At 40.1% G+C, this 12468-nt stretch overlaps 1 protein-coding gene across 2 annotated transcripts in view; it reads right to left on the bottom strand.

Annotated features, from left to right (window-relative positions):
- The window catches only part of LOC139556554 (disks large-associated protein 2-like), a 191459-nt gene that overhangs the window by 29992 nt on the left and 148999 nt on the right, over positions 1–12468 (bottom strand). The window contains exon 6 of one of the 2 annotated variants that reach the window (XM_071370641.1): positions 7080–9440. The exons of the other annotated variant lie outside the window; for it this stretch is intronic. Coding sequence (XP_071226742.1) covers positions 8644–9440 — 797 coding nt within the window. The 3' untranslated portion in view covers positions 7080–8643. Of the gene's footprint in view, positions 1–7079; positions 9441–12468 lie in introns of those variants that run through there. 2 annotated transcript variants of the gene reach the window in all.

The following is a 12468-nucleotide window of genomic DNA, read 5'->3' as shown; positions in this document are numbered from 1 at the left end:
GCTTGTAGGTAAGCATTTCACGGTAAGTTCTACACCTGTTGTATTCGGCGCATGTGACAAATACAATTTGACTTGATTTGATTAGTAGTGACATTAGTAAATCAATTTGTAACTTTGGAAAAGCAGAAAAATATATTGTTTATTTTTTTTATTGAAATGTAATCAAATTTGTGAAAAGCAATATGATGACATTACTGACAGAGCTGGAGAGTAATGATTTTTACATTAAAAGGTGGGACAAAAATGGTGTAAATGAATATATTAACATAGAAAAAAAGTATAAGAAAATGGTGCCCTACCAGACCTACCGTACGCTCTACGCCCCCCAGCTAAGCTACGGGTTCCTATAATAAAAAAAAAGGTGATAGCTTAGTACAAAAATAAAACATATTGAGAGGATCAAAGAAATAGATACTTTGCCTGGCCCATGCTGTGTGTGGATTATGGTAACTGTTGTGTGCTGTTTCCTGGATCATTGACATTTTATGAGATGTGCTTTATGAATTCATCTCATACCTAGTTGGACCTATACACAAAGAAATGAACTTAACATTTGCAATGACTTTTGACTCTTCAGTAAAAACAAATTAGATTTTTTGATTGCCATTGTAAAGCTATGATCCCCATAGAAATTGCGAATATACTACACAACCATTTAAAACATCTTCAAGATCATCAAAAATCTTGTTTCATAATTTTTTATATTGATTTATGAAAAAATACTTAAGGAAAATATAACAGAAAATTCACAATTAAACATCAGAATTAGAAAAAAATGAAAAATAAATAATATACAGTGCATTCGGGAAGTATTCAGTATTCAGACATCAACCCCATAATGAGAAAGCAAAAAAAATATATTTTCTATTTTTGCAAAAGTATAAAACATTTTTGAATGAAATATCGCATTTACATAAGTATTCAGACCCTTTAGTCAGTACTTTGTTGAAGCACCTTTGGCAGCGATTACAGCCTCGAGTCTTCTTGGGGATGACGCTACAAGCTTGGCACACCTGTATTTGGGGAGTTTCTCCCATTCTTTTCTGCAGATCCTCTCAAGCTCTGTCAGGTTGGATGGGGAGTGTCGCATCACAGCTATTTTCAGGTCTCTCCAGAGAAGTTCGATCGGATTCAAGGCTCTGGCTGGGCCACTCAAGGACATTCAGAGACTTGTCCTGAATCACTTCAGCATTGTATTGGCTGTGTGCTTAGGGCCGTTGTCCTGTTGGAAGGTGAACCTTCGCCCAAGTCTGAGGTCCTGAGCGCTCTGGAGCAGATCAAGGATCTCTCTGTACTTTGATCCGTTTATCTTTCCCTTTCCCTTGAACTCTCCCAGGCCCTGCTGCTGAAAAACATCCCCACTGCATGATGCTGCCACCACCATGCTTCACCGTAGGTATGGTGCCAGGTTTCCTCCAGATGTGACACTTTGCATTCAGGCCAAATAGTTCAATCTTGGTTTCATCAGACCAGAGAATCTTGTTTATCATGGTCTGCGAGTCTTTTCGGTGCCTTTTGGCAAACTCCAAGTGGGCTGTCATGTGCCTTTCACTGAGGAGAGGCTTCCGTCTGGTCACCCTACCATAAAGGCCTGATTGGTGGAGTGCTGCAGAGATGGTTGTCCTTCTGGAAGTTTCTCCCATCTCCACAGAAGAACTCTTGAGCTCTGTCAGAGTGACCATCGGGTTCTGGTTTACCTCCCTGACCAAGGCCCTTCTCCCCTGATTGCTCCATTTGGCTGGGCAGCCAGCTCTAGGAAGAGTCTTGGTGGTTCCAAACCTCTTTCATTTTAAAATGATGGAGGCCACTGTGATATTGGGGACCTTCAATGCTGCAGACATTTTTGGTACCCTTCCCCAGATCTGTGCCTCGAAACAATTCTGTCTTGGAGCTCTACAGACAATTCTTTCGACCTCATGGCTTAGTTTTTGATCTGACATGAACTGTCAACTGTGTGACCTTATTTAGACAGGTGTGTGCCTTTCCAAATCATGTCCAAAGATTTGAATTTACCACAGGTGGACTCAAATCAAGTCGTAGAAACATCTCAAGGATGATGCACCTGAGCTCAATTTCAAGTCTCATAGCAAAGGATCTGAATAGATAGGTAAATCAGGTATTTCTGTTTTTTTACTTTTAATACATTTGCAAAAATTTCTAAAAACCTGTTTTCACTTTGTCATTATGGGGTATTGTGTGTAGATTGAAGAGAGAGAAAAAAAGTATTTAATCCATTTTAGAATAAGTCTGTAACGTTCGAAAATCTGGAAAAAGGGAAGTGGTCTGAATACTTTCTGAATGCAGTGTATACTGTAAGTATTATCTCAAATTAAATACAACCAATCATATATAATTATAAAAAGCAATATCTTTAATTAGCAGTGGTCAACCCAAAGCAAATAGGAATGAAACTTGTACTAGTATATTTATGATACCTCAAACCCTTTAAACATTTAAAGAAAACATAATGAACCTGTTGACTCAGCCTGGTCTCATAGAAAACATAAATCTGGGACACTTAAATTAGTATGATATGTTACGTTTGGTATGGTTACATAAGATAGATCGTTACTTCAGGCAAAAATGAAAGTATGGTGGTTGTGTCGGGCGTATAAGGCGAACGTCTAGCAACCCAAACGTTACGAGTTCGAATCTCATCATGGTCAACTTTAGCAACTTTTCAACTAGTTACTACTTTTTTTAATCTACTTTTCAACTACTTAGCATGTTAGCTAAACCTTCCCCTAACTCTAACCTTAACGTAAACCTAACATTAAATCTAACTCCTAACCCCTAGCCTAGCTAATGTTAGCCAGCTAGCTAGCGTTAACCACCTAACTAGAATTTGTAACATATAATACGAATTGTAATTAATACATACCATACGAAATGTAACATATCGTACGAAAAGGACTGTCTCGGATTTACGCACAGAATAATATGAAATGCTCTGACCAGGTTGGTTGCCTGCCAAATGTACTAGACTGTAATAAAGAATAAAACACAAAGAGGACCATTGAAAGTGCCATTAAAACTTTTGCTCGTTATATTATACTTAAAGCAATGTGTCTGTTTTCTTTAAAAAATCGTAAATATAGGAGAGGAAATCTCTTGATGGGTAGAACATGAATTTGTATTCAAGCAGTGTTACAGTCTATTTTATCTTTTTTAAATTGAACTACGATCAGATTCCAATCCAAACCCGTGGACTCCAAGACTGGACATCAGAAGAGCTGCACAGTATTTGTGTCAGATCACCGTATAGCAATAAGACGTCAAAATAAAATTTAAATATCTCAGGGGTCCATTAAATAATTATCAACATGAAACTGGAAATACATAGACCAGATTTGACATACAGTATAATTAATATGGTCCCATTACTCAAAAGAGTTAACGGGAAGATTTCATGATACAAACAGCATTTGTAAGCCATGCCTCTACCAACGTATTTTTACTTTTCTTTTTTGTAATCGACGTACATTTCTTTTCCCAATGTTCTTCTGACCAAATATAATTATTATTCTCAGCACATTGCTACATTTCAAGTTGTTCTGGGGGTAATGTTGTAATTTCTGACTACATAATGCAATAATTGGGAAACATGTTTCACATCTTTCTAGCTAACTGATATGACTCTATATCAATAGTTGACAATAATAATAAAAAAACATTTGTGTGACAGGATCTTAAAAAAGCACCAAAATGAATAGCATTGCCTGAGTTTCATGCAACATATTCTCTACTATTAATGTCTCTGCACAATCCATTTGTTCACGATACGTACTTTCCAGTGTTAAAAGACTTGTATGAGGGAAACAAACCTAAAGACCTAATAACAACTACAAAAACGGAACGTAACCTGAAACAATACAACGGAAAATGACAAAGGACTTGCATAGAATGAATGTAGTTCTGAGACATCAATAATTCACCTGCCCCATCATAGACTAAGCACCTTTATATGAGTTCATTCTCCCCAGGCTGGGAAGGATGCATTCTCTCCTCTTTGTCATTCCAAGTGAAAAGAGGAACATGTGAATGTTAGGGTTTCTTAGACCATTCTATTATATATTTTTTTGTTGAAATAAATTCATATATTTAAATTCAAACGGTTGATTTGTGTGATGCTCTCACATTCTTATTTTTTCTCTCTGAAACGACTGGAAATGTCAGCCAACTGGTACAGTAGCTGTTTAAGTATGGGCGACACATTCAGGGAACATTCAATATCCTTTTTGTTTTGGAAATCTGGATCTATAACAACAAAAGTGGTATTCCTGTATTGCAAATGTTTTTTTTTTATATAGTTACAGTAGAACTCCTTCAGCCAAACTGTCCCTATATATGTCCTTTTGGTAATGTTGTACTGTAACACGTCAAGAGCAAAAACCAATCCACTGCAAGGCGAAATAACTTGGGCCCATTGAGTTACAGTAACCAGGTGGTGAAATAATTTAACTGCTAGGTCCGAATTTTTGTGTCTGTTTTCTTTTCATCTGTCTTTTTTTTGGTACACTTCGTGTCAATGTCATCTTTCCAACGTGTCACTTGTTTCTCAAGTAATGTATTTTGGTCCTGCCCCCCCCCCCCCAAAAAAAAGTAAGAGGTCTTTATGTTGAACCATCTCATCCGTAGAAATTATTTGAGGGATTTAAGTTAAGAGTTGTGATTCGTACATGCCTCTGTAACATTATGGTCTAACATCCTGTTCTGGAGGGTATGCCCACAGACAGTTGCGCTGTGGAACTTGGAGCTGTTTCAGGTGGGCCCCATTTCCATGGGTCCCAGCCGTGACTTTGGTATGCCATGTTGGTGTGATGTGACGATGAAGGAGATGAGCAGTTAGGGGTACCATTTGACTTGTTCAAATGCTTCTTTTTAGGAACACTCAAACGAAGACAATTGAGGACTCAACCTTTTAAGGTTTCCATAGAGCTAGTAAAGGCGATGTTAGTACATTCAGGGGTACAATACTACCATGTAGCTCTGGAAACATTGAGGCAGCGGTAAGGGACTATGCCCTCTGATTGTCTTATAGACGAGAACTATCTATGAGATGTTTGTGACATATAACACACAGGACAGTGATTGCATTTGAGTAATGAATGAAACAACATGAGGGTAATTGGTTTGATTTAGAACCACGTAGGAGAGTTTCGAGCTTATGTGTTAGCTTGTGTTAACCCCTCATATAGGGATAATGTAAGAAAACAGAATGGTCACAATGAATTAGATCAACTTGGAATATATGCCATCATTTTAAGTCTATACAAAAATATTACATTTCTAAAAACATATAGAGTTGAAACATGTAACATAGATTGTGCTTGAATGAACTTAAGTTTATAGTTTGGCACTCAGATAATGCCAAACCCTGACTATTTATAGTTTCTCTTTGTTGGACACTGGAATTAAATTGTAAGATTTATGTTCATTCATTTTATAGTTAATTTTAGATAAATATGGGGTAAACCACACTTAAAAATATTAGCTTATTCAACTTAAAAATATTAGTTTCCCCTCTAACTTTAAATTATTAGATGTATGACTTATGTATATTACAATCCAACTAATATTGAGTTAACATAACTTTAAAGCATTTTAAGGCAGCTGGGTAACTACAATTTAGGAGTTACCTTGCAACTTAAAATGTTAAGTTAAGTCAAATCAGGAAAAACATTTTTATGAAAACTACACTTTTTAAGTGTAATTGTTTAATCTATGTTAGATATTATACAGTAATATAACTGACTTAAATCTCTTATTTTGTTGCAAAGTCTGAGAATCATTTAAATATGATTATTTATATTATTCTCCACTAAAACTAAAGTTGTATACAGCTTTGGCATGTTCTATTGTTTCATTTAACTCCAAACACAATCCGATTTACGGCTTTCATTTTCATTAACTACCCAAAGATGAACAGAAAAATATGCATTTGTACGATGACACAGGGAATGATTTGGAAATGGTTATTGATTTGAATTTACTTTACATTTAATCTACCTATTCATAAATATTATATTTTTCTTTTTGATTTAATCATACAAAAAATTGGGATTTAAAAAGTTGTTCACAGTATAATTTCAATATAAAATGGTGTTTTAGGTTTCTACATGAGAAGAAACTGGAATGAATAAGGTTGGGAAACAAGCCACTAAATCACTGGAATTTCATGGACTCAGTTAATGCAAACAGTTCTAGGATTTAAGTTTCATGACAGTTTTCTTTCTCAAATTTAGATGTATGCACATTTGCAGTATCTTTTATCTCTGTAATCTGTTGCCCGGTTTCATAAAGGTTCCTAGCCCCTTTACCCAGCTTCTATTTCTTAGTTTTTCTCAGATCTGAAAGGATATGATTGGTCTAAGCAAAGGGATGGGATAGGACCTAGGATTAGAGGCGGGAGACTGGAAAGAAACGGGGCCTTTATATTCAATTCATATATTACATTTCCCCCCAAAATGGTCATTTTGTGCATTCAATTAGTCTTAATGGTATCAATGATTTTATACCACACCTCATGGAGTGGCAACATTCTATAGGCTACCTTACCTACAAGATAAGACCGTTGAGAGCGCACATTCACTGTCACTTCTATTTAAGGTGGCTTGAGCAACATCTTCCTCACCTATTGATCGCAAACAGTCAAATTGGTGACTAAGTGTTACAAAAAGTATAAACTCAGTTAACACAGAACTAAAGTCTTGCTTAATTGGTCAGATTCTCAATTCAGTTCTGGTTCTATAGTGTGAAGAGAAGAGATTGGAACCAGAACAAAGAGCTCAACCCTCTGTCTTTGCAAGTTATGGGCAAGTCTATGGGACAAATGTCCCCTCCCCTTTCCCGAAATTCCAAAGATGCTAACACCTGCAAAATTGTGATTTGTCCAAAGCACCAGAACTAATGCGGCTCGTCATGCATCACATTGTATCATGACATATCTACGGTATCATTTAAGTTTACGTAGTCTGTCCACCAGAGATTACATACAGTAAGATACTTTTTTATATTTGATACACAGTTAGTTAGGGATGGAGGGGGGGGGGGGGGGGGGGTGCTGAAAGTCACCCTGTGGTGCTTAGGGAACAAGACATTCAAAAGTATTCAACACATCCCTTTATAATTGCTGTACTGGTCCCTTATTATTGATTAGTTTAATGTTCAAAATCTACAGTGTCTTCAGAAAGTATTCATACCCTTTGACATTCCACATTTTGTTGTGTTACAGACTGAATTCAAAATGGATTAAATAGATAATTGTTCTCACCCATCTACACACAATACCCCATAATTACAAAGTGAACACATGTTTTTAGAAATTTTTGCAAATGTATTGAAAATGATATATAACACTAAATTGAGCTCAGGTGCATCCAATTTCCTTTGATCATCATTGAGATGTCGCAACAACTTGATTGGAGTCCACCTGTGGCCAATGAAATCATTTGGACATGATTTAGAAAGAAACACACCTGTCTATTTAAGGTCCCACAGTTGACATGTCAGAGCAGAAACTATACCATGAAGTCCAAGGAACTGACCGTAGATCTCCGAGATTTGTGATGAGGCATATATCTGGGGAAGGGTTTAAAACAAGTTGTTGAAAGTTTTCAAGAGCACAGTGGTCTCCATCATTGGGAAACTGAAAAAATATGGAACTAGCCAAACTCTGCCTAGAGCTGCCTGTCCGACCAAACTGAGCAACCGGGCAAGAAGGACCTTGATCAGAGAGGTGACCAAGAACTCAATGACCACTCTGACAGAACTACAGAGTTCCTTGGCTGAGATGGGAGAACCTGCCAGAAGGACAACAGTCTCTACAGTACTTCACCAATCTGGGCTTCATGGGAGTGGCCAGACGGAAGCCACTCCTGAGAAAAAGGCACATGACAGCACGGCTGAAGTTTGCAAAAAGGCACGTGAAAGACTCTGAGATCATAAGGCAAACGATTCTGTGGTCTGATGAGACAAAGATGGAACTCGTTGGCCTGAATGCAAAGCACTATGGGGATGCTTTTCAGAGGCAGGGACTGGGAGACCGCTAAGGATAGAAGGAACAATTCATGGAGTGAAATACAAGCAAATCCTCGATGAGAACCTGCTTCAGAGAGCAATTGACCTTAATGTCCCCAAGCATGCAGCCAAAGCAACGCTGGAATGGCTTCAGAACAAGAATGTGAAAGTTCGTGAGCTGCCCAGCCAAAGCCCAGACTTGAATCCCATTGAAAATCTGTGGAAATTCTTGAAGATTGCTGTTCACCGCTGCTCCCCATCTAACTAAAACAGAGCTTGAGAAAATCTGAAAGGAAGAATCAGCAAAGCTGATACAGACATAGTCAAGTTCAACTAAAAGTTGAAGCCGCCAAAGGTGCTTCTACAAAGTATTGACTTAGGGGTTTGATTACTTATGTAAATTAGATATTTCTGTATTAAAAGTCTGTTTAATCCATTTTGAATTCAGGCTGTAACACAACAAAATGTGGAATAAGTCAAGGGTTATGAATACATTTTGAAGGGACTGTAGATCTCTACATAAGTAAATGGGTTTTTTCCCCTTGGCTCCTGCTCTGGTTCTCTAGGGGTTGTTATCAAGGGGAAACACATGTGTTTTGTTTCTTCTGGGTTGTATGGGAATGATTAGAATGACATTGACAGGTATGACATGGGCCCACTGTTGTACTTCCTGCTCCACAGTTCCAGACTGGCACTCCTGCGGCCACCGCCCAAAGAGAGCTTGCGGGTCTTCTTCATCTTGTTGTCCCACGTTGCGGAATGTTCCGATGGCTGGGAGCTAGCAGGGCTGCTCGCTTCCTCCTCTGGCGTTGAGTCCCCAGCTATCTCAATGCGGGGAGGGTCCATCAGATCTATGATGCTAAAAGCAGCTGGTTCCGGCTGGCACATGACAGACTTATCCTCTGTGTTCTGCCTGACGAGCCCGCTGGTGCCAGCCTGGATGCCCACAGACACCCGGTCCCCGGTCTGTGTTGAGCCGTCACTTGCACTCTCACGGCACAGCGTCCACATGTTGTAGCACTGAGTGAAACTGAAGAAGTTGCTGTTGAACGTCTTGAGCTCGCCGCACACGTCCCTGCGCAGCTCAGCCAGTTCGTAGCGCATGGCCGAAATCTCGTCTTTCCACTGCATGTTGAAGGCGGCCACCATGTTGGCAGACTCTTTAAAGCCCTGGATGGCCTGAGGTATGGGGGGATCGGGGGCGGCAATGGAGGGGGCAGCAGGGATCTGGTAGGCAGGCGGTGAAGTCGGGGGGACAGAGATGGCGGTTACAGTGGAGCTGGTGCTGTGCTGGCTGCGAGCTACAGCGTTCTCCCTCTCCAGACGTTCCAACTCCTCATAGGCCGAGGAGCTGGCCCCGTCGTCGTCTTCTATCATGTCCTCGTTTAGCAAAGAAGTGCCTTCCAGCACATCATATCCCTCTGGAAGACAAATTTCAATATGCAAATAGAGGGAGATTCAAAGGGAGGGAACAGCTGGAGTGTTATGTAACTGTGACGCCCAAATGTTCCAACCTAGAGTGGGCATACATATACAGTGGGGAGAACAAGTATTTGATACACTGCCGATTTTGCAGGTTTTCCTACTTACAAAGCATGTAGAGGTCTGTAATTTTTATCATAGGTACACTTCAACTGTGAGAGACGGAATTTAAAACAAAAATCCAGAAAATCACATTGTATGATTTTTAAGTAATTAATTCGCATTTTATTGCATGACATAAGTATTTGATACATCAGAAAAGCAGAACTTAATATTTGGTACAGAAACCTTTGTTTGCAATTACAGAGATCATACGTTTCCTGTAGTTCTTGACCAGGTTTGCACACACTGCAGCAGGGATTTTGGCCCACTCCTCCATACAGACCTTCTCCAGATCCTTCAGGTTTCGGGGCTGTCGCTGGGCAATACGGACTTTCAGCTCCCTCCAAAGATTTTCTATTGGGTTCAGGTCTGGAGACTGGCTAGGCCACTCCAGGACCTTGAGATGCTTCTTACGGAGCCACTCCTTAGTTGCCCTGGCTGTGTGTTTCGGGTCGTTGTCATGCTGGAAGACCCAGCCACGACCTATCTTCAATGCTCTTACTGAGGGAAGGAGGTTGTTGGCCAAGATCTCGCAATGCATGGCCCCATCCATCCTCCCCTCAATACGGTGCAGTCATCCTGTCCCCTTTGCAGAAAAGCATCCCCAAAGAATGACCACCTCCAAGCTTCACGGTTAGGATGGTGTTCTTGGGGTTGTACTAATCCTTCTTCTTCCTCCAAACACGGCGAGTGGAGTTTAGACCAAAAAGCTCTATTTTTGTCTCATCAGACCACATGACCTTCTCCAATTCCTCCTCTGGATCATCCAGATGGTCATTGGCAAACTTCAGACGGGCCTGGACATGCGCTGGCTTGAGCAGGGGGACCTTGCGTGCGCTGCAGGATTTTAATCCATGACGGCGTAGTGTGTTACTAATGGTTTTCTTTGAGACTGTGGTCCCAGCTCTCTTCAGGTCATTGACCAGGTCCTGCCGTGTAGTTCTGGGCTGATCCCTCACCTTCCTCGTGATCATTGATGCCCCACGAGGTGAGATCTTGCATGGAGCCCCAGACCGAGGGTGATTGACCGTCATCTTGAACTTCTTCCATTTTCTAATAATTGCGCCGACAGTTGTTGCCTTCTCACCAAGCTGCTTGCCTATTGTCCTGTAGCCCATCCCAGCCTTGTGCAGGTCTACAATTTTAGCCCTGATGTCCTTACACAGCTCTCTGGTCTTGGCCATTGCGGAGAGGTTGGAGTCTGTTTGATTGAGTGGGTGGACAGGTGTCTTTTATACAGGTAACGAGTTCAAACAGGTGCAGTTAATACAGGTAATGAGTGGAGAACAGGAGGGCTTCTTAAAGAAAAACTAACAGGTCTGTGAGAGCCGGAATTCTTACTGGTTGGTAGGTGATCAAATACTTATGTCATGCAATAAAATGCGAATTAATTACTTAAAAATCATACAATGTGATTTTCTGGATTTTTGTTTTAAATTCCGTCTCTCACAGTTGAAGTGTACCTATGATAAAAATTACAGACCTCTACATGCTTTGTAAGTAGGAAAACCTGCAAAATCGGCAGTGTATCAAATACTTGTTCTCCCCACTGTACCTACAATATGAATACAGTATGTGAGTAAAATACCACAACTACCCTATCATTCCAATGGATATATCAGATCAAATAAAATATTGATGGGACAAGGATTTTGACTGGTTGCATTGAGAATATAGAGAAATGGTGAACAGCTAGATGATTTGTTGATCGTCAATCCCCTGCGAATATGATTACCCTTTTATCAAATTATGCAATTTGTGATCCCTTTATCAGATGCATTTGTGATTGTTCAATGTAAAACTTAATGAAGAGGTGCTCTTCAGACACTGAAGCGGTCTCTAGAAATAGAATGCTCTGTAACACAGCTCTATCTGGCGTACTAAAATACGAAGAGGAATTATTCAGCCAGGTACACTGAGCCACTTGAGCGATACATTTTGACTCACATACTGCAGGCTTTTCATGGTGTTTTTACACTGCCTTCTCACTCATCTGAATGAACATCAACCCTCCACAGTCTTTCCATCTTTTCACTGCACTGCACCATGGGAAGCGGAACCCCGTTGGTTCCTAGCATAAGCCATCATTACCAATCAGTTTCAAATGAAAATACCATTCTCTGAATTAAATCAAAGCATGGTTCTCCCCCCAAAAAGTCTTAAGTGTTTTCCGATTGTTTCCTTTTCCTTTTTTTTTCGTGCAACAGAAAAGATGAAAAGGCAATGAAAAATCACAACTCAAGTCATTGGGCCGGGAAGCAGTTATGAACCCTATTGAACATATCAGGTCCCTCACCATGAGGTTGATTGGACCATGTGGAGTTCCCAGTGGCGGGTAAGTCGTCCCCCCCCCCCCCTACAGGGCTGCACCAGGGAGGGGCTGCAATCCCACAGTCAAAGACGGCTGATAACTTCCACGCCAAGGGTCAACCCAGCCACATATGGCCTTTACAGAGGTTGACTTTCATAGGAAGAAAAAAAACCACAAACCTACTATAACAAATGCTCTCACATTTTGACTGTTGACAGTGACAATGTGATAACATTCAGTGCTAGTTTTCATGGCTGAGGTACGAACACATTATGTGTTAGACTGGAAAGTACAGCTTTATCATATAGTTCCACCAATGAGTCGCTTTTAGCGCACTTGAAAAAAGAGACACTTCAAACAACTCGCAAAAGCCAGTGAGGCACCATCATCACATATACAGTATAATTCTGGAAAATTAATGCATACGAACAAGGAATTCAAGGCCTCTGAGTTTTGTGAGTTGTTCGGGCCCCTGTTTGTTTCTCATTGTGTTTAAATCAGATTTTTCTATCCTGCTGTTATATCAAAGTGGCCATTTTTTATCTATTGCTGAG

This window comes from Salvelinus alpinus, chromosome 27, assembly GCF_045679555.1.
Source record: "Salvelinus alpinus chromosome 27, SLU_Salpinus.1, whole genome shotgun sequence".
In the NCBI taxonomy this organism is placed as follows: Eukaryota; Metazoa; Chordata; class Actinopteri; order Salmoniformes; family Salmonidae; genus Salvelinus; species Salvelinus alpinus.
Note: the sequence above shows the minus strand (reverse complement) of the source record. Positions and strands in the feature narration are given on the sequence as shown.